Here is a 23,967-nt window from a genome sequence, read left to right as displayed (position 1 = left end):
GATCCATATCTCTATCGGAAGGTGAAGGACGGAAAAGCCTGTTACGTGCTAGTGTACGTTGTCGATTCGGTAGTAGCTAGCAAAGAAATTGAGCTTTGCGAAATTTTTAATTTTTGATTTTTAAGAAGCAATTCGAACTATGTGAGCTTGGAGACATCCACTACTATCTCGGAATTGAAGCAGTACATCGATCAAATCATTCGAGAAACGGGTATGGAAAATGCCAAGGACTCCAAAATTCCGTTGGAACCGGGATAAATCAAGCAGAAAAGGAAGGAGGCGCCGTAGTCCGATAATCAGGCGTACCAGAAGGTAATTGGTCAACTTATCTACCTTTCAGTCAACACCCGACCAGACATATCAGCATCGGTGTCCATTCTGAGTCGCCATACCAGCTGCCCAACGCAAGGAGATTGGAACGTGGTCAAAAGGGTAATCCGCTACCTGAAGGGAACAGCAATCTGGCTGACCCGCTTGTTGGCCGACATGGATGAGAATGAAGATGTTACAACCAACGAGGAAAACCAGAGTTGTTTCAATATGCTGGATACCGAAAAGTGCAGCAATCGGACGAAGCACATCTCCACAAAATATCGCTTCGCTCGAAACCTTAAGCCGTATATTGCCGACTGAAGACATGGTAGCAGATCTATTGACGAAACCCCTTTCGGCTACATCGAGGGGGAGTGTTTGAGTAGGCCGATCTCAGGTGAAACTAATCACATCAATCGAGATACTCCAATGTCATTAACTCTTAAGTTTTTTCAATCATAGTATTTGCATACAACTTCATTCTTCCAAGACGTGTCTTCTTGAACTCTGTCGAAACCCCATACTTCAAGAAAATGTATGTATGTATGTATGTTGGTTATCCACCATTGGTGCACGGATTCACCGCAGTTTCTGCCTAAGTATGTGCTCACATGCATTCTTAGATTGATTAGGTTCGACAAATCTTCAACGCAACGCCCGGACTCCATGGCTTCGTATGAACTGTTATGGATGAATGTATTGTGTTGATGTAGGTGTATATATTTGGATGAACGAATCAATCAGGTGGGCTAGTTTACTAACAGGTATTCCGGCATCCGTGTATATACCTGACCAGCTGCTACCACTAAACCCACTAGAGGTCGTCGACGGGTCTGCCAAACTCGCGCGGAAGAAGTGGTGCACCTGGGTACATAGAGTGTGAGGGTGAGGGTCAAACACGCGTTCGGGGGGTCATGGCCCTGAAATGCGGACGTGACCGGAGGGAGAGCGATCGCCAACTCGTTTTGCGTTTCGGTGGGTAAAGACCCGCCTCGAAAAACGAGTAGATGCGTAAAATGGCCAAGGGTGGGCCGATCACTTAGAGACGTGTTTTACACGTAAGTGTTAGTGAGGCACAGTTTTATGCCGGAGGTATCAGGGTTCGACACGCATTTCGGGAATTGTTGCGCCCGAACCGCGACTGCGACCTGATGAGGGCGTTCTACAGCTCGATTTGCGCTTCGGGGAGTAAAGCACCCGACTTGAAAATTGCAGAGTCTGAGTCCTACACGTGGCTTAGGAGACTTACCTCCTGACCCGCGTGTTCGAAAAGAGAAAGTGTCGTCGACAACGCGCTTTGTGTTTCTGGACTTCCTGGACTAGATCCACAAAGTTAGTAGTTGCGCTAAATGGGGACCTCTTTTAACACGATAAGATGCCGATCCTTACTCGTCAGAGGAGGGGTTGCGCTTCAAGTTGTGTTAGAATGAGGTATTGCTGACAGAGGATTCGGAAGTATAGTGTGTCAAACAGTTCGAGGTGGGAACAAAAGTCAGTGGCCCCAGGTGGACTTTGTGGTGTAGGGGGTGCAGTGTTCCTTAGGATTGTATCATGAGTCGTTCAATTGCACCCATGGACCCAGAGTAGCAAACTGGGGGGACGCGGTGGCTCGCCGCGCCTTGGAATGCAATCCGTAAAATGGATTTACCACCTGGGTTAACAACTAATAAAAAATACCCGGCCAGCTGACAACTGATTGAACATTCTTATTATATGTAGGGGGAAGTGTTCCTAAATGCGCATGTTGGGTAATATGCGCATACAGCCGATTGACGATATGGCTGGAGATTCAACGTATCTAATCAGTGCAGTTTGAGGGTAATATGCTATTGAAACATGGCATGAAGAAATTTGATGGTTATATAAAGCCAAAAAAATTAAAAAATTCAAACAAGATTTTTGTCAGTTTTGTTGTAATATATTGAACTTTAATTATCGTGCGTACAGATTCTGTGAACAAAAATATTAATGGTTTTTCTTTCTTATTCATCTGGAAATCGGAAATTCAACAAATTGAAGCTTTTGGCAAAGTTGTAAATGATAAGTTATTGGAATAATAGACAGGTTCTGAATGCCCATATCGAGGCAGGTTAAATGCCTATATCAAGAAAAAAAGATAAGATAAGATAAGTCTACTAAGATTTTCTACTTTTTATAATTTAAACATTTAATCTACGCTCAAATCACGATCTTACAGCGAAAAAAGAAGAACTTCATACTGATCCGATAAAAATACGATATGAACAAAATCTTACCATGAAATATGGCCATATGGTATACCTAACTATGTTGAATGCAAAAAAAACTAGTGATGTAAAAAAAATCACCAAAATTTCAGCCTTGACGTATGCTTAACATTCGTTTCTACCATTTTCAATTAAATAATATCAAAATATTGCAAATGTTAATGAAATATAGCTTAAAACATAAATATGCGCATTTAGCCCGCCAGTTTCGGAAATCGGCTATTTTGACTTCTTTTATTATAAAATTATTTTCACAAAAACTGTAAGAGATTTTAACAGAAAAACTGCTCTAACGTATATAAAACAGATGTCCGCTCATGTGTATATAGTTTTCAGGCTGCTTTCTATTGAAATCTAGGAGAAAATGAGTGCTTTCCTTAATATGCGCATATAGCCCGCCTCTCCCCTATAGTCAGTTATATGAGGAAACACACCTGTCAGCCACTGATAGGATTCGAACCCAAAAGTATTCTTGCCGATACCGGGAATCGAACCCAGTACGCCCGGCATACCAAAACCAGACTCGCGCCAGCCTATCCGCTAGACCACATCGAAGCTTCACGAAACCCTTCACGAAATACTTCAAGAAAATTGCCAAAAAATGCAACTTGAAATCGTGTTAGCTCGAAACTAGGAGGACTAGGAGTTTGTTTAGGATATTAATGCATAACAAATTAATATCCTAAACAAACTTCAATAGTTCAAGCGCCGATTTTTTTTTTTTTTGTGATTTGGCTTAGTGGATAGGCTGGCACGACCCAGCAAACATAACATCGCATAGAAATGTTAGCTCAACTCGTTAACAATGTCAATGCGAATCGCAATTCCTACCAAAACAAGTAAATGGTCGTAAAAATGGTTAGTTAAAGTCTACCGACTCGGGTATGACAAAAGTCCGACGAACAACATACATACATTTGGATAAACTGTCCATTGAGAGAAGCAGCAAATATTGTCGCTGGCAACGGTTTGCATACTTTGAGAGCAAAACTTCCGCTCTCTCGCATACTGTCAGAATGTACGGTATAAGGTGTTGTATATCGTTCAATTTTTACAACACTAATCGCTTAAGCCAGAAGTTAAAAATATGTATGTATATTGTCTCCACTTTTGTACATAAATGCTGTTTTTCGAGTTATTAAGATGATTTTATAATGTACCTATATGAAACGTATAGCAAAGCTTGTTGAGAAATATACCTGCAAAAATGTTTGCTGGGGAGTCTGGTGCCTGCCGTACTGGATTCGAATCCCGGTATCGGCAAGAAAACTTTTGGGTTCGAATACCATATGTGGCCGACAGAGGTAAGATGTGTTTCCTTCTATCCTTTCGACTATATAGGGAGATAAGGGCATAACGAGCACCCGGGGCGGACTGGACATCCCTCTTTTCTAAGGAAAATACGTATTCTTCACAAAATTTTCATGAGAAACAATTTTGTAGTTCCCCTATATTATTAGTTCTTCAGCAAAAAAGAAATCATCTTGTCATGTTTGCAGAAATTTTTTTTTTTAAACCAACTAGTCTCTCAAGTTAAGAGAATATTATAATTTTTGAGCACCGGAAAATAAGCTTCTATGATCGTTAAACGACCTTGATTCAAATAATAATGTACGCACTGCAATATGACGTACACATTGTTTCTCTGTTTTCATCATCATTAAATTTTTGATTTTTTATTATTATCAATTTTATAACGCGATTTAACTTCAACTTGTTGACTCGGGGCGAACAGAGCACCATTGATCGGGGCACGATGAGCATTTGCTGCCGTAGTATTCAAAAAGCTTTCAAAAATGACATAAATGATGAAAATTTCATAAAATTAAAAAACGAATAAAAACAAAAGACTAAAAATGACCAAAAAAAAACTAAAAAATAATGGAGTACGACAAAAATAGCAAATTTGACAAAAAAAAAACCGTTCGATTTTGGCAACACAAATTGTTCGGGCGTGTTGCCAAAATCGAGCGAGGTCTGTATTTCATTGTTCGATGATCCGATTTTCTAAACTTAAATTTAAGTTTTTTTGTCGTTAATTTGTTTATCATTTTCATTGAACTTGAAACGAAGGCCACAAGGTGGTAAAGTGTTATAAATAAACAAAAAAAAATATTGAAATCCAAATCTAAGATCTTAATTTTAAACTAAAATAAAAAATATGATTCAGAATTTGAATCTGAAGCTTTTATTCTTATTTGCCATTTGATAGCTGCTATTAACAACCTCGATCTGGCATCTGACTATTTTAGTTATATTTTTCATTCTAAGCCTTATTGCAGAATTCATAAACTGGTTTTGAGAAATCACGACTGGACCAACCAAAATTTTGGAAAGTTTAAATATTGAACAGTATCATCAAAATTTCATCAAAAATTCCATTTCTGAAAATATGATGTCATCAAAGTAATCAGGACCTATCGAAAACTTACTCCTATAATCAGATAAATAAATGTAAAAATATGTTTAAAAAAGTTCATGTCATATAGCAAATCAGCGCTGATAACTATTATACATGGGGCCCATTTGCGTAGAAAATTCTGTTCGAGATTAATAATTTACGCATATGAGTCACATGTGTATTTTATTGTTATTTTTCCATCACTACTACCTAGTACGTATATCAGCTAAATTCATCAAAAGTATTTTTTTATGTGTTTACTAACTGAATTATTGATAAATTTTACCAACAACCGATGCATAAGATTGTTATCCTGAAAACAAGTTTCAAACTTTTCAAGCGTTTTTAATCAGTTTGCAAGTTTACAGTTTTAACACATGGGACTCATATGCATGGAGGGGCAGTACAGGTCTAATTGGGTTTTGTGGACGAATTTTCCAAGAAATATTCATTTGACTGATAGTTTTTGTATTTTTTATATTTTTGCTTAGAATGTTATGTAGTCTGGATATCATATTCCGGTTCATTTTTTCGTCTTCGTCAGGGAAAATCCCGAGAAAAAGAAAAAAAAAAAAAAAAGTCTTCGTCAGGGAATTTCGGCATTCAAGCAAAGAAAAAACCAAACTCAAAAGAATTGTTCAAATTCAACTGAAGCCGTTATACTCCTGGCACGCTTCTTCGATATAATTTATTTGTTCCGACTTTCTCTGTCTCTCATTCTTCTGTCTCGCCTTACAGTGCGCAATCTTCGTCGATGCAAAACATTGTTGTTGTTTTTGTTGTTTTGTTTACCATGGAAATAATAAGAATAATAGATCATTATGATGATAGTGTACTTTCATTGCTTTCTCGCGTTCTCTATGAGTTTGTGTAGGTATGTGTTGTTGAGAGTGGGTGTTGTTTAGCTTGTGTTCTGTTTTACTCCAGCAATTGTTTAGTTGTTTAAAGATTTTTTTCTTTCGTTAGTTTCTTTAACTATGATCCATTCAGTTTTATTAAACTTTATTGAATTGTTTTGTTTATACTGTTTTATTCTTAACGATTTTCCTCACAAAAAAGTCATTTCCTTTATTTGCTTTTCTTTCGAGTGTGGGTGGATATATTCTCTAAAGAAGAAAACTGTACGACCATGCTTTAGTTTTACTTGATTAGTTATTAAATCTATGTATCTTAAATTACTTTCTCTTTTATTTCGATATATATAGAATATTCAACCAGATTCTTCAACAATATTAGTAAATTTTGCAAGGATCTGACTTGAATTTTGTTATTCTTTGTTTTAGTTTTGTTTGTTAAATGTATTTTTTAATATTCTCATTTCTACTAACATTGGTTTTTCTCTACCGGATGTAGAATAAACTGGTTTTTGTGTTCCTCAGTTTCTTCTAGTGAAATAAGGTTGATAAAGTTTATAACATTGGTTTATTTCCATTGTAGCTCGTTAATTGAAATCTGTTTCTTAATATTTTGGAGGGGATTTCATTAGATAATATCTGGAAAAGGATTTTTTTTCTAAAGCCACCAACAACCGGGAAAACGGTTATTTACAGATCATTAAGATTTCGTATATAGTTGTGAGTTTATCGAGTGATTCGCCGTTCGGTGCAGTTAAAGTATTTTGTTTGTCTATTTGTGTGGGGAGAAATAAACCTCGTAGACTGTTTTTTTTTTAAGTTCGTAATGTTGAGATATTTCTACCGATCGTTCCTTTTTTAAATAAGGTAAAGAAATCAATTTACCTTCTATTAGGCTTTTGTGATCTAGTCCAGAAAACTCAAGTACGATCAGGATGGTGTCATTGTAACGACGGACTTTACATCAAAACTACGATTCTGTTAACTAAGAAAGTTGATAGTTCGAGAAAGAGTGAAAGTAGAAGCGAATACATTACATTAGAGTGAGTTGGAATGTCAGTGGGTTAAATAGGTAGAAGAGAGTAAAGAAACGTTTACACTTGACCGATCGACTAGGATAACTTTCAGTAGCCAATTCCCTAGCTAAAGTGATTATATCTCAGGTTCAAATGTGTTCGAGAGTGCAGCAGATTAAAAATCCTACCAAACTGTAAAGTGTCTGTGTGTATAAGTTGGTCTTTAGAAAAGCAGTGTGCTCAACGGCTGCCACCCGGTGGGAATTCAACGTAATTGTTATCCTATAACCGTTATTTTTTCAATTTTAAAACAACCAACTTTAGTCAAAGACGCCAGGATAAAACAGTAATTGAAAAAAAGGTTCTATTTTTAAGTAGATAGCAACAGATAGCTCAATATCATTTAGGAAAGTTCAGCACATTTTTATAGTGCTTTAAATTCTACAACAAATCGTGGTTTGGTTAGAAGAAATAAAGCTGTTTTAAAAAAGACGTCATACATTTTGGATACACCATAAAAAGGGGATACTAAAAGTGCTACGTCGAGACAAGAGTACCTAAGACGGATACTTCGAGAACGTCGTACGATAAATGAACGAATGTTAGGAAAAAAAGTTTTGAAAAGAACCTATAAAATTATTCGATATAACTTAAGCTAATAATCACATGAATTGTAAAATCTAATCTAAATCATAATATGGATACTATTTTGATTGATAAAATCACATGCATTTCAATTTCCTTCATGGTAGGACGTAAATATTTCACCTTAAAATAGTTGTACGGAAAAGAAGGAATAAATTGTTGTATTAGTTGCTGACATTGTTCTAAACTTTTGTGTAACTAGATTAAGATGGATCGTTCAGTTCTACATTTTATCCTTGATTTTTTCTTTTATTGCAAACAATTTGTCCAGCCAACCTCAATACAAATAAACATTAATGTAAAAGTTAAATGGAAATCGCTTCAATACTTTTCACAGAGCCAGGTATTTTGAACACTTCAAAACGAAAACAAAATTAATTTGTTGTTACGTTGATAAGCTTGGCTGTAACGTAAATGCAATCTACAGATAGCTCTTTTGTATGGGAACTGATTCTATTATTTTTTTTACCATATTACCATGCTTCTAAACAAAAATTAGCGTCCTGCACACGTATTTGTTCTAATCTGTAGCAGTTGCTAATGTATCATCATTACAAGAAAAAAATATCTCCTACTCTTAGGACTGTACTCAAATAAACAAAGATCTGATATTTTGTTTCCTAATTAACCCAAATCGGAAAGCGTTACTTCGCTCGGCTCTAATTATTCTCCCGTATCGTCCCAGGAACGTTCCTCCATTATCCGGTCGAAACAATCGGCTAGAAAAGCGTGCTAAAAAGATACACAAAGAAGGAAAGTTGTCAACCAACTGTCAAAAATCGCATCAACAGCGAACTTACATAGGGCGTAAACACCTTCACCCATCGGGGTGGTTTGTCCGATCGGCTGTACTGAAAACAGAACGCCATCGATTCCTCGTCACTCTCCCACCGGGAAATGGTGGCCCACTGCAGTTCCACCGTTTGCGATTCCAGCACCCCGTCCTCGCGGCAAGCGTGCAATCGAAAACTTTTCATCCCAACGGCCGGCAACACGTGACCTTCCTTGCGGCTGTCGCAGGCACAGTGCGGGAACACGATATCCCCGTAACCGGGCAGGGTCCGCGCCAGTGCCAGATATTCGTCCGCCTTCTTTGAGTCCTGTAGAGCTTTCAATTCGTAAAGACGTCCATCGGCCCGGATGTTTCCTCGGTTCACCTCATCGATGGCCTGCAAATGGAAGGAATCCATTAGTTGAAATAATTTTACAAAAACAACTCGACTTTACCTGATAGAATATGAACTTGGCAGCCTGTTCTCCGTTGGGCAGTGTCATCTCGCGCTCGATTGAAAACAGCCACCGGCGAACGCACAGGCAGGTGCTGGAGGCCGTACTGTAGTTCTGCACGTACAGTTGATGGGGAATCTCGTGCGGTTGCAACTTCCGCTCAAAGTTATACTCGACAATCTCGAACAGGTAAAAGTATTGCTGTGTGTATGAGGTCAAATTCGCTCGTTGTACTAACTGTTCCCAAACCAGCTGGGCGTTGGCCGATTTCCGCACCGATACCGTCACCACGTTATGATCCGGGAGCATGATTTTGATATCGACCGGAGAGGCGGCCACGTCGTCTTCCGAGTCCGTGAGAAATTCCTGCACCGCGTCACTCTCGGCAATAACTCTAACAGCACAAACTTTTTCCAGGTACTGTTCCAGGCCGCGCCGTCGAGCGTCCAGCTGCTGCTCGCTCAGCTGGAAGGGCCATTTTCCGGGCAGTTTCGGGAAGTTAAAACCGGTGAACTCTTTCTTGAGCAATTGGTGCAGATTGGAGAACTCCCGGTACCTTCGGGAACAAAGCTGTCGGCCGGCCATGTGTATGTTGAAGACCACGAACCGTTCGCTGCCCCGATGGATGATGTTGTAGTCCGGTATGCTGATCGGCAAGCTGCGTTTCTCCGAGTAGTCGATGTACGAGTACCCGCCCGGGTCTTCCGTCGGTTCAAGGCGTTCTGCTTCCTATGGAGTATTAGAGATATAATCTTTCTTTAATTTCAGAAGTTTTCTTAAAATCCCGACAATTTTGTATATTTTCTTCCTTCCAAAAATTGTTACTACAGGAAAATTTTTGTCAGAGCTAAATCTTTGAAATTATTTTTAAAATATCCATGAGTAAGCTTGTTGATGTCCTTTGCTGTCTACAATCTTTTATAGGGAATGAGTCCATTAGGAAAGGTTAAATTTACAGAGAAATTAAAGAAAATGAAAATCAGACCCCCAAAAAGGTCACAATTCTTACCTCAAAATTAATAAGGTGTTTCGTCAACAAAGTTTATCTTTCATCCTTTTCTACCTTTCCCAATCTATTGACTACTAGGACGTGGCCGGCGCTATTGTTGGTGTTAAAATAGAGAACATTGTGAATTTGCTACCTATTCTGGACTCCATTAATTTGACCTCTGCGTGCGTTTCTTGGTTGGAAATTTTCTATTGATAGTAGTTCGCGTTTGCTAGTCACGACACGCATCATAATTTCGGCTCTCGACTTGGCTCTCTGCCCAAATCACCTCCCACCGTACCTTCTCGAAGAGCAACAAACACGTTCTGCTGGACGCGTTCTACTTGTGGTTCTAGACATTCAGGAATGATTTTACGTTTATAATTTTCATATTATTGTGAAATCTCACAGCGTGAATTGTTGCACCTCACTAGAATGTATATTAAATTTCCTTTCCAATGAATATACTTTTTATTGGTCCAAACTACTCCAAACAAAGTAAAAGCACTGAAAATCCGGGTACAATCTGACGGTGGACCACAAAAACAGATGAAATTTCAATTTGTTAAAAAATCGCGCAAAGTAGTCAACTTTGAAAAATTCCAGTGAATTCAATTTTTGTTGCATCAAAAATCAAAAAAATGTTAGAATTTGAATAAATTTTGTAGTCATATTTTTTAAAAAAACTCTACCATCACTCAAACAGTTTTTACTAGCAATCGAATGGAAAGTAGGTTTTCCAGACCACTTTTTGTGACCTTTTCATTAAACATTTTTTTTTTAAATATTTCTTGGCTTCATGATGTAGACATCAACTTCAGCTTTCATATGCATATATTTTTAGAACGTGTAATATATGAACTACAGCAGTTTTCCTGAGGCATAATTTTTTGGGTTTTTTTCTTTCATGCTGAATAACGAGAAAAAACTAGTAGCTTTAGCTATAGGTATATAATGTTCTAAACATATTTTCTGATATTACAAGCTTTCCATTGATATGAGTTTTATGTGAAATTAATTACAATTCAAACGACTTAGATAGATTTCACTTTTGGAGTGTCAAATTGACACTCTAAGTCGGAAAGGGAGTTTTTTTTGTCTAGGCTTCCAGGGTTCGTCCACAAAAAAGTAAAGATAAAATATTCAAGAACTTTTGAAATCATTTGGGGTCCCCGAAAAAATTTTTGTTTTTTAAAGCTTCTGAAAAAAGTTACAAGCCTTCAAACTTGCAATAATGTCAAAATGACACTCTAATGCGGATGAGGATTAAAATGTTCAATATCAAAAGCTTTCATACGTCCTTCAGCGTTGTCAGGCGTAGTTTATACTTTTTCAAATAATTTTACTGAAAATTGTGAAATTTCACGACATATTACCAAAATAAGAGGTAATAGACCAAATCGGAGAGAAAACTCCAGATGCTTCCAGAATCAGTTATTAACGCTTCGTCATCAAAAAATGCAGTTTCCCTTTCATTTCATTTTGGGAATATTGAGCAAACCGTTGTCCTATACAGTTACTGATAGCAAATACCAATTCCATATTTACTATGCTCCAAATTTTAGGACTAAATGTGATGCTTTTAGATAAAAATGTCATTGTAATGTTTTTTGCCATAGTGGTTTTCATGGTACAGTTAAAGGTCTTAACAAATGAAGGGTTTTAGAAGTTTGCTAATAACCCTACAATCTAAGCATGAAGGAAAAATAATCCATCCATTCGGACGAAATATATGATATTTTTATGTCTAGGGATCAATTGAACTCCCAAGTAACATGCTACAAAAAAGAACTAATGTTTTGAAAAAAAAATGGCACTATTAAGTTCATATGAAAAAATAATATTACATTGGAGTTGAAATTTTTATCGTTTTTCTTTTCATTTAGGAAACATGTCAAAATTCTGAAAAAAAGATGTTGAAGTCACATTTTGTTGAATAATAAGGCCGGAACAAATATCAAATTCTTCTTCTGTCAATCTCCCGGAGGGGAAGGAATTTTTCCAAAAATCCTGTAGGTGTGAATAAATAAAGTTCAAGGGATTTAATTCTTTGAATATTCTTGAAAATTCTTTGAATATTGAAACAGCTGAAAAAGCGAATGTAAAACTGTAGAAGATGGAAATACTATCACTAAATTTTCGATCTTAAATAACCCAATTTTTCGATTTTATTTATGTAGATTTTATACAAGTTCATTTCATGTAAACTTTTGTCCAATTTGATACGGTAATTGAAAAGCTAGTTTTTTCGGGGTTGCTAGCAATTTTTCATTTTTTTAAATTCTATAGTTTCTCCCGGTTGATAATGATAAGGCTATGATCATTTAGTATCCGCGCAGTTACAAACGATTGTATTTTAAAAACTATTCATTTGATCGAAAAACTTTCTATGGAGGAAATGAAGGTGTTAATATGACATTTAATATCTATTATATAAAATTCTCTTGTAACGGTGTTTGTAGTACTACTCCTCCGAAATGACCCAAACGATTCGAATGAAATTATTTTTCGAATATTTTGTAGCCATGCGAATCGGTTTATATCGAATAAAAACAACACAAAGTAGCATCAATTGTCAGTAATTATTAAATTTGTAGTTTTTTGAATGAAATGAAAGTCATGGCTTCCATTTTTTCGAGATTTTTTTTTCCTTTGGGCGGTTTGTTTTTCGTCTCCAAGGTCGAGGCGTCGCCACCTGACGTCGTTAGAAGATAGTAACTATGGCATAGCATACTGATCAGTGAGAATATTTTGGCGCGTATTTCTCAACCAAGCATATTTTCATTGCAAGTGGTGGCGATATGATGCCTTGATGTGATTTTTTTTTGTTCTTGATTCCTAGCTCATTTCTACAGCACATGGTTATGAATGACGCCTAGATGTGAGTCAGATTGACATTTTGCCGATCGAATACAACAAATAAATTTTGTTTTGCCAAAATCTAAAATTGAAAAGTCAGGCATCCATTATTAGAAATTTTCTTTTCTTTGAGGGGTTTGTTTTCCGTCTCCATGGGCGAGGCGTCGCTAGCAAACGTCGTTGCAAGATAATAGTAACCAAAGCATACTGTTCATTGATCGCTGGAAAAATTTAAAAATTAGGCGCCTGTTTCACAACCAAGTACTTATATTTCTTATGCACGTGGCATGCAACCTAGATGTGTTTTTTTCCTTGCTTATTTTGTACACAGCACATGGTAATAAATGACGCCTAGATGTGACAAGGATTGATATTTTATCGATAGAATAAAAACCATGTACCTAAACAATTTCAAATACTAAAACCATTTTTAATTCGTGTTAATTTAAGAAGTAAATTGTTGTCCAAAAATATGAGTTTGGTAATGATAAATATGAAATAATGACACTTTGAGGACGTTTGAAAATAAGAAATTGGGAAGCTTTACATTCAATTTCGTATAATCCAATACGCCTAGAACGCTAGACACATTAACTTAACAGGAGTCTGTTCTTTGAAATAGATTAGAAAGGAATGAAGTTTTTAAAGGCAAAATGAACTTTTAAATTTTTTGCAAACGTAAGTTGAAATAATCTACTTTTCAATAACAAAAAGTGAGGATATGCATTCTCCGGAAGAACTTCCAATTAAGAAAGTAGACTAGAGCAAGGCAAACTTTCAATTTTTACAAAAAATGTATACATTATTTCTTCATCTAAAAGTTGTTGGGCCCAAAAAAACCATCTGATTAAATAAACTCAACACTTTTTTTTTAATCATTTATCAAAAAACTGTTTACACGTTTACTGTTTGTTTACACACAATTAAAGTACAAACTTAACATGAAATGTATGTTTTTGTTTTACATATTTTGGCTACATTGAAGAGACTTTTGATTCACTTTTTTGTTGAAAAGTTTTTTTGTGATTGATATTCCAGGGGCAGCAGATTTTTATGATGAACTTTTAATATGAACTGAAAGTGTTAAAAGTTATATTAATTCCTGTAATTTCTTAGGTAGAATAAGTGAAAACGCGCCATTCAGCAATGAAACATCAACAATTCAAGAATTTTATCTCCAAAACGCATCTGAAAAAGACCTATGTGTTTTCACTTGCCCCAATAAATGGGACAAATGTATACTTCGATATTTCTTTTTGTCAACATAACTAATTTTTTTTTGAAAATTTTTTTTTCAGAAAATTAAAAGTTGAACTTTGGCGATATTCGTTTGCATTTGCCCCGGTGTTACATTTTTTGAAATGAACTCATGAAACCATCGAAGCATGAACAGATTATTTCTTTTCGACCTATTAAATTTTAAAAACTCTGCTTTTCAATTAAATGTTATTAAATCTTAAAAATACTACATAATCCTAAATGAAATCGCAGATCACCACCAACAATGTTCAGAAAATTTTGAAATCAGAACATCTAAATGCTTCAATTAAAATCTTTAAAATAATGGGAGAATTTATCTAAACATATGTTTTCCCCTTTTAAAAACCAATCGTTTCTTTGATTCATTGGGTTAAAGTTCAAAGGAATTATTTTGCATTTTTTGCTAGAATAAGTTCATTTGCAGTATACAAAATCGTCAGATTTATTGCCATGACAAATGCTGATTGGGAACATTTTAAGTTGAAATGTGTAAAGTCTATAACTTAAGTATCAGGCGAAACTTTTTGGAAATGATTTTGGTGAAAATATGGATTTTAATTCAAACTGCTTCGAAGCATGAGGATGGTGAATAAAAAGCTGTTTGAAAATGGTTAGTAAAAAATCTTTTCTAATGTGTTTCATTTCTTCAGCTCTTAAAAAATACCATCCAAAGCTAATTGGGAATGCGCTGCGTTATTAAATATATCAATCATATCATATATCAAATATTCGGCAAATACTTCAAAAATTGTCCCGATATTCAAAATTCTATTTTAAAAAAGATTCATAAGCAATATATTCCAATAAATGAGAAACTTTTTATTTCGGTTTAATCCTGAATGTGAACTCGAACAAAACGAAATAAATCTACTAAATGGAATACAGCAAATGAAACAAACATATTATCAACATACAGTTATTTATGGAACAAGTTACAAAAATTGGATTTTAAAAGACCCGTTGAGTTAAAATTCTTAGGTTTAATTTTGATAGAATCAAGCGGGACGATTCGAGTAAAGGAAAAGAAGGGAAATGTAAAGAAAACTAGGAAAAATGGAAAATGGACGCCAAGTTGAACATGGTAAGACGAAGTTTACCGGGTCTGCTAGTAAAAATATAAAAAAAATATATTTATCAATGATTTCAAGAAATAATCTTACTTTTTCATAAAATCTCTTTTTTATCTTTGCACACTTTTTTCAATCATGTATTGATCTATTATTTTTACCACAGAAGTAAAACCTTTGCAAAATCATGATATTTTACACAAACTCACATCTGAAAAGCTATTGGAATCTGGTTGGAACCTTTTCATTAGTAGGCATCTCGAAAAATTTGATCTCTTAAATCCGGTTTTAACATAAATTTCTTCGTCCATCAGGACACATCTGTCACATTGCGTAAAAACCGGTTGCACATGTTGCAATCCAAGGAACTGTTCACTATTAGTTGTTTACTAGGTGTCTACTAGTCGGAAAACACTTTTTGACTGACGGAAATGGATTAATTGCATTATTTAAGGGGTCTGCATTCAGTTATCCCCAATAACCATAAACTTTTTACCATATTTAAGGTCAAGGGTTCCATTCCGATGCTTGATTTGAGCTTCGTGTGGATTCTAGAGTGGATCCTTATACTTCTTAACCATTCGGTCCAAAAAAGAATCAGAAAAAAATCAACAGTTTATGAGTTTTCAAGTCGAAAACGAAGAGTTTTCGAGCCGCAAATGCGCAAAAGGCGCAAATTTGTGCAAAATTATTTTTACCATGTCTTTTTGCATCGTAAATATCTCAAACACACATTAACTTAAAAATCTGGCAAAAATAGGCAAGATAGTCCTTTTCATAACCAAAACAACGCTGCTAAAGTTTTGCATATCCAAGCTTTTATAACGTAGCTATCACCGAAATAAAGCGCCCGGATACTAAATGATCATAGCCTTAAGCAGTGTATTCTAAAAAAATTCAACACTTTCTTTCGTGAATAACTTTTTAATGCATGGATGAAAATTGATGAAATTTTCAGTGAAGCTACCTAGTGATGTAATGTGTACATCCAAAAATTTGGCGAGATAGCGTCAAGTACTGAAGTTCATCGACAAATTTTTTTGGGCAGGATCGAGAAACATCTAGAAAAGCCCCAGTGGGAGATCCAATAACAGCTAGAAATCAACTATTCGACCAAATTTCACATGGTAAATTTTTTAAGATGTCCTAGAGGACCCAACAGTAAGCTTAAATTTGAATAAAGTGAAGATTATTTATTTTTGCAAGCTCAATCCGAAAATATGGATGAGGAAGGGATAAAAAAGTTGCCCAAAAATTAAATTCGAAACATTTCTTCATCGGACGCTATCTCAAAAACAACTTGACAGAACATCACAAAAATTTGCGTATGTAAACATTACGTTACCAGGTAACATCGCTGAAAATTTCATCAACTTATATCCATGCATTCAAAAGTTAATCACAAAATAGAGATGAATAAGCTGAAAGCTGAAAATATCTATAATAAAGACATTAAAAAAAATACACTCCTCAGTTTTTTCGAGTTTCCGAATATGAAAACATGTCGAATGAAAAAAAAATTAGAGCTTTAAAAATTTTAGCAACTATTTTTCAAAATTTCTAAAAACGGTTTTTTTAAACGAGCCAAGATCATGGAATTTTATCCTTAACAATTTTTTTAAATCATATATGAAACTAACATATTTTTGAGAAAAAAAATTATTAACTAAGAATAACTCTTCTTGAAACTCCTCTTTCGATTTTATTAAAAACTCATGGATTAATGCCATGTGTGTCTTTCAAGCCTACAATATATCTTATAGGCCACATTAATGCGTTTTCCACGACGAATTTGCGGTTCTTTTGAACCACTTAAAGAAATCCTGAATTTGTCCAGAGTTGTAGCCAACTAAAACAATAGTTTCGTAAAACAAATAAAAAAATACGTACACCAAAAGAAATATCAAACCAGATTGAAATTTCAACGAAGATCTATCTTACAAAATTTAACATCCTGAGATTGCAAACAAAATTGACTATTTTAAAAGATCAGTTTGGAAAAATTTTTAAACATGTTTTAGAAAAAATTATATTCTTTTCCATACAAAAATTAAAAAGCTTTGAAATTTTGCAGGATATCAGCCTTTGTATTAAAACTTTTTTTCAAACTTGATGGGGAAATTTCGTTTTTTGGATATGTACAACTTTTGAAGGAAAAACTAAGCCCGAATCGCCGATTTTCGTCTGCGAACTGAACTTTTATAAACATTAAAATATCCTGATGAAAAATTATTCAGATCTCATTAAACAGTTCGGGGAGTTTTTGTAAAACAAATATGGTTTTTTGGAACATTTCCAGCCTATTTGCCAGCTTAACCAAATTTGAACCAAAAATTCGCGAAAATCTGTAGATAAAATCGGGAATTCGACAAGGCTTTTTTTATTAGGATAGAGACCTTAGATTACGACAGGAGCTAGTTTTTGATAAAAAATTCAAATCGAAATTTTTTTCAGCATGGCACCAAGGCAGCAAACGTAGAAAGAATAAAAAACAATATACGTTAAGTAAAAAACGATCTTTCATGATCTTCTGCTTTTTCTGGCGAATAAGAGATTCCTTTCGCTAAAGAAAGTGGAAAATCTCATTAACTAGATTGATTTCAATAAACCCTCATCCGTCCCTGATTGTTTTACCCGTTATAGTTCCTGGAGTGTCAATTTGACACTCCTTGCATAAAACGTTATGATTTTGCGCTACAATGATTTTTTTTTAAACTACATTAAGGGAAATATTTTAATGTCAGTAAAAAATGTTCCGAACATTTTATACGCTTCACTTGCTTCCTCGCAATTCAACTTCTAAAATAAAAAATCCGAAACCAATATTGCTTTAAAGTTCATGAAAGCTGAAGTTGAAAGCTATACAGTGGAACATCGAAAAAAAAATTTCCAAATTTTTGACGAACAAAAATTTAAAAAAAAAGTTATCAAAAAAACGAAGTTTTTATTTCACCTCTAGTAAAAACTGTTTTAGAGATGGATTTTTTTAAATACGGGTATCCTTAGATTTTAGATATGTAGAGAATTGAATCTCCTAAAATTTTTCGAAGTTGGCTATTTCACGGTAATTTTTTGGAGTTTGAAATGTTATCCTTTTTTTGTAATCTTCCCTGATTTTTCACTCAGTCTTCAGTGAATTTTCACTTATTAGACCAATTTAGTGTATATTCGACGGAAAGCAAATTCAATTGACATTCTTATGAAATGAATAAAATTCTGCTGTGGTGTGTCAAAAAATATGCAAATTATAAAATTAAATTTATACCAGAATGTTTAGTATCGTCAGTAGAACGCGTGTGTTTATTTTTTCGTTTGTTTGCTCTACGAGAACTAAGGGTGCATGGAAAATAATAAAAAGGTAAAATTTACCGAGATAACAAGGTGAACGCTCGTGAAAGCCAAAAAGGTAACTTCTACCTCTTCGAGGTGAAACTCACCTCACAACAAGGTAAAATTTACCCTAATCGAGGTTGGAAAAAAGGTACAATTCACCGAGTGGAATCTTACCTCGTAGCGAGGTAAAGTTCACCTGAATTGAGCTGAATGAAAAAGGTAAGTCTAAATAAGGTAAAACTTACCTCGTAGCGAGGTGTGGTTGAGCTGGATTGAGCTAAACAAAACGGTACAATTCATGGTTAAGCTGTTTTGTCATTCGGGAACAAGTTTTGCTTCGTGCCCAAGATGTGAAAATCGGAACAGAATGGTGTTTTCTTAGATAACATTTAGTTGTGCTGGTTCTCGTCGTATATAATACTTTGCTTTTGTTTCAGATCGGCCCACAGAGCTTCAAGGTGTATTCCTCTTCATCCTCCAGATATAATTCCGGAAAAGCCGGACCTGACCGGACCAGACGGACCAGCAGGAGGATTCAGCGGCCATAGTGGCTCGAAAGAACGCGAGAGCCGAGTTGCCACGAGCCTGGCTAATACAAATAAACTTGACTCAACAATTTTTTTAAACACGGTGATACATTTAAAAAATAAATATAAGGTGAAAATCCCTATTTATTTCAAATAAATATAAATTTTGAATGAATTTTGTTTTTATAATTTTTTTTTTCTTAAGAAACCAATCAAACCAACCAGCATTTACCTTCCAAATCAGTGAATGGGAAAACGGTATTATTTACTATTTTGCAACATGAATGCGAAAAAGATAAAATTTTTGCTTTTTGCTAGGTGAATTGAAAAAAGGTAATATTTACCTCGAAAGAGGGGTGGAAAAAATCACCTCGCTTCTCGCTTTTTTTTCATTTTCCGTGTAGTTTTGTGGGGGAAGAGAGCAAAACGGAACAAACGAAATTCACAGTAAAGCGTGTCGTCACTTCGAACATGAATATTGTTTGTTGAGAGTGGGTGTATAAGGGGTATAAGTGCATAAAAGCTCATTTCGAGAAAACACGCTTTCAAGTTTAAGTTTTTGGGCATTTTCCATATATTTTTGGATAATTTGTATTTTCATTTCAAACGTAAGAGTATGTAAAAAAATTATAAAAATTTGAAAAATATGACTTGAAGTATGAAAAATTGTTGGCATTATTAACCTTAAATCGATCATTTTTGCACTTATACCCGTTTGGGTTCGAGGACCTCATTAGATTTTTGTAACAGATTCAGGTTCGCCCCTATTTTAGCGCCGATGTGGTCTAGTGGATAGGCTGGTGCGAGTACTGGGTTCAGTATGCCAGGAGTACTGGGTTCGAATCCCGGTATCGGCAAGAATACTTTTGGGTTCGAATCCCATAAGTTGCTGATAGGTAATATGTGTTTTCTCATATAACTGACTATATAAAATGATTGTTCAATCAGTTGCCAGCTTGCCAGGTATATACACGGATGCCGGAATACTGTATGTAAACTAGCCCACTGATTGATTCGTTCTTCCAAAATACACCTACATCATCACACGCAATACATTCACTCCATAACAGTTCACACGAAGCCATGGGGTCCAGGTATGGTGTACTCGTTGCATTGGAGATTTGTCGAACCTAATAATCTAAGAACGCATGTGAGCACATACTTGGGCAGAAACTGCGGTGAATCCATGCACCCATGGTGGATTACCAATATAAAAAAAATTTAAAGATTCAGGCTCTCCCCTATTTATAAAGGACATCTCGCTATCTCAATATAAACGTTACATATGATAGGCAACACTGGATGCACTTTATCAACTAAACGGATTTCACATAAAATCTGTTCTAAATATATCTAAGCCTGTATGCTTATAAAATACTCTGGTGATAAGTGCAATTGCTGCATCTATATCAGTCACTTACTCCCACAACGAAAACATGTTTATCTCAAAAGGAACAGCTACTGTATACGTTGTAATGTTCATAACACAAAACTTTTTTTCGATACTGATATTACCTTATAATAAATCATGTAACTTCCAATTTCTTCTATAAGCAACTTTTGACTTGCAACAGAATCCGGCAAATGCTTCTCCCAATGTAGTGATAGTTCCAGCTATTCAAAACAACGTCCCCACCCGAACTACACCACTAAGTATAAATTGGTTCCAATTAGTTGCCGTTACCTGTTGCGTCACTGATATCACGGTTAGCGTCAGGGTATCTCCGCCGGATTTGATGAGATCCACCACCTGCTTGTGGGTGGCGCCTTCCACGTTGACATGATTTCTGCAAAATAGAGGGAGAGCGAGAACGAGAAGGTTAATTAAAAAGGTCATGAATGAAATTGGCTAAGAACAAAAGGCCCTGCTCTGGTGCAACGACGGAGTTGCAGACTCACTGGGAGGCAGACAAAGTGGGATTGATTGTTATATAAACGATCTAAAGTTAATTATTAAGGTCGCCCCTCAAAAGGTTCATTGTTTTCGCTTAACCCAAACGCGTTATTCGTGTGTAAAAGGTTTAAAATTTCATTTTGGATCCCAATGCTAACCCATTGCATTCTGTTGAGGCCACCCGGGCGCTGATGGTCGGAATCGGTTCCGACAGGGACTTTCCCGAGCGGCAGTACACATCCACTTCCGATTGTTCCTCTTCCGGTGGCGGCCAACCCTCGTCGTCGTCATCACTATCATCCATCGGATGTCCGGTTCGGGGATGAAATATGGCCTTATTATTCGACATCACGTAGGAAGAAAACATACTGCGCTGCATGATGATGGATTGTGCTTTTCGGAAAGCGGGTCTTCGAAGGGTTAACGATTTTCAAACGGGGTGAGCTCTGACAGAAGCTGCTGTTATCTCAACCAAGATTCGAATCGAAACTAAATCGGATGAGAGCTGCACGGAGATGCTACTGGTTTTATGAACCCGTGACATCCCCCGATAGGGTTATCAGGGGAAAAGGTACTTTTGAAGATAATGAGCATGTTGAGAACATCTGAACATTGCCCACGGTAAATATGTTCTATCCAATTCAATCGAGAGATTTTATGTTTTTATAGTAACACTGATGACCCTACTTCAGACAACAAGAGGAACAATACCCAACCATGCTTCGGCTGTACATGAATATTAAAATTTATTAGACAAAACTGCCACCGGTAATTGTATTTCCATCAGCCCGGCGCAAGGTAGGCACACATGAGATAACATATGACAACCCACCTGTGACGACGACGACGGGGGAAAAGTATTGCAATAAAGTGATTATGCTTAAGAGAAGAATGAAATTAGCAGTAGAAATTAATTTAGGCGAAGAGTGCGATGCAGTTTTTTCTTCCTACAGGTTATTGTTTTAGTTCAACGCCGTTCCAAACTAATTTAGATAGGAAGTCCTTACTACCGTATTTGTTTTCTCCCCTCGTTCAGTTTTGCACTTAATCCGATAATAACAAACACAAATCGTCGATAGTGTTTTGCTACTCAACTCACTCACACGCGTATCTGCAACAATGATCGAATTTTCAGTGTTCTACCGTCCACTTTCTGAGGCACCACCAAGGGTAAACTGAACGTATAAACAAACACGAAACAGCAAAAAGTGCACAACTGGTAGTGATTCGCCTTGAGGATACGGATACTTTTTAAATATTTTTTTTTACAGTCGCCATAGAACGATTAAAGATATTCAAGCGCATTTTGATTCCCTCGTGTGATTTTTTATCCGAAATCAACCAACAAATTAACGAAAAACAATTATGTTTAAAAGGAAGTCTATTTTCAAAAATTCAAAAGATACCTTCATTGATAAATAATAAGAAATCAGTTTTGTGAGTGAGACTGATATTCCATTCCGTGAAAATTTTGTGGATTTATGTACAATTCACCAATAACTACAAAAAATAGTATCGCTTCTTTAGTCGGAATCATGATCGCAACGTCCCTTACCGCATTTCCACATTCATGGATGAAGAAATAATCATCAGATGACACGATACAATTAGAGCGCCTGCCCTTCCAGAGCAACTGCAATAGTTAGTGGTATCATTTGATGCATCTAAAGTTAGCTCGAGGGAGATCGCGATACGACGACAATCAGAGTTCTAATTGCAACACATTCTAGGGTATGTGTATCATCCTTTAATTTTGGTGTCTTTCGTAAAATTCTAGAAAAAAATTGAATAATTTATTCTTACTTAACCGTGACTACTGACTGAAAATCTTGAATATTTGAAGCAGTCCAACTTGTGTTAGGACATGTTACCTTAATTTGTCGGTATTGAGAATTGAGATCTTAATTTCCAGTGTAGAGTGGTTGAAGAACGCTGATTTGAGTAGCCAGATAGAAACATATGTAAGCAAACAAGATGCATTTACGCGCTTCCATCATGCAGCGCACGCATTCGTACCGCGATTGGGACAGGAAGAGATACACAGCAAAAAAAGTATTGCGATATTACATCAAATCCCTGCACATAACTTGAGTCGCAAATTGTATCTAATTTTACATTGCCTTGATGCACCCGGCGGTTTCTAGTCAAAGAATATTTTTCGTACCGCCGATCCATATGGGCCAAATTTCCTAAAAAATGAAAAATAATGAAACTATTTTTGAAGCTTTGGGTTTGCTTATATTTTAAATTAATTTTGGTAGTACTTACAAGCCAAACAAATACAGCAGAGGTCCGTAATCCGTTTCTTGATTATTGAAATGAAATCAAATTTGAACGTCAACAAAGAAAAAAATTGACTACTTGATGCGATATCACAGAGAAGGTTGTGATATTACACTTCACGACGTATTCGCGTTGTGTACATCATTTAGATGTATTATTGCAACAGAATTCCGTAATACAACATCATCTCCAGAAATTACATCGTCCATCGTTACATTATTTTTTGCTGTGTAAGCTTCATTCAACGCGTCTTTCTTATAACATGGAAAACAGTGTGATAGAACTTGGCTTTCGTTTGATGAATTTGAATACTGCAATTGAATTGAACTGAAACTGCGATCTACGATCGGAATCTCTGTGACTACATTGCCTGACAGTTATTCCAACGCTCAAAATGGTAATTGAGCTGTTAAGCTTGTTTTTACTGACGGTGTTACGTCACGGTGTCTTTTTTAGGACAATTTCAAGAATAAAAAATCGGCATCTCTAAAAAATTGCCACATTATGAAGGAGACTCTTCTCTATCCAACGTAATATTCAGGAAAAAAATCAAACAAAATTTTCAAGATTTCGCTAATAATTTTTCCTATTATTTTATTTATTTTATTTCCGCAGTTTTCTAGCCAGACAGTCGTCCAGCATTCTCGCAACATGTCCTGCCCAGTCGGGCGAGCTCGTGGTTCATCCTTCGCCTCCACACTCCGTTCTCCTGCACGCCACCAAAGATGGTTCTTAACACTCGTTGCTCGAATACTCCGAGTGTACGCAGGTCCTCCTCGAGCAATATCCATGTCTCGTGCTCGCCGAGAACAACCGGTCTAATTAGCGTAATGTACACTTTACACTTCGTGCGAAGTCTTCTCGACCGCAGTTGCTTGTGGAGTTGCTTGTGGAGTCCATAGGTCATCAGTGAGCCTAGATAGACAAAGTCTTCGACAATCGCTAGATTGTGGCCTTGTTATTACTGGACAAGCATGCTCGGTCGGTCTGGGATCCGCAGGCCAGCATTTACTTTGTCTTGAATATATTTATCATCAACCCAATCCTTCCTGCTT

General features: G+C 36.0%; 1 protein-coding gene across 2 annotated transcripts in view; it reads right to left on the bottom strand.

The window, feature by feature from the left end:
• Positions 1–5,593: 5,593 nt before the first annotated feature.
• LOC129754335 (sorting nexin-27) overlaps positions 5,594–23,967 on the bottom strand; it is a 49,114-nt gene continuing 30,740 nt past the window's right edge. Inside the window, exons 1-5 of one of the 2 annotated variants that reach the window (XM_055750315.1) lie at positions 20,788–21,109; positions 20,420–20,522; positions 8,702–9,430; positions 8,275–8,643; positions 5,594–8,206 (exon numbers count right to left, since the gene is read on the bottom strand). In XM_055750315.1, coding sequence (XP_055606290.1) covers positions 8,138–8,206; positions 8,275–8,643; positions 8,702–9,430; positions 20,420–20,522; positions 20,788–21,008 — 1,491 coding nt within the window. In that variant the 5' untranslated portion in view covers positions 21,009–21,109 and the 3' untranslated portion in view covers positions 5,594–8,137. Of the gene's footprint in view, positions 8,207–8,274; positions 8,644–8,701; positions 9,431–20,419; positions 20,523–20,787; positions 21,110–23,967 lie in introns of those variants that run through there. The other variant, XM_055750314.1, reaches the window with a different exon arrangement.

This window comes from Uranotaenia lowii, chromosome 3 (genome assembly GCF_029784155.1).
Source record: "Uranotaenia lowii strain MFRU-FL chromosome 3, ASM2978415v1, whole genome shotgun sequence".
Classification (NCBI taxonomy): Eukaryota; Metazoa; Arthropoda; class Insecta; order Diptera; family Culicidae; genus Uranotaenia; species Uranotaenia lowii.
Note: the sequence above shows the minus strand (reverse complement) of the source record. Positions and strands in the feature narration are given on the sequence as shown.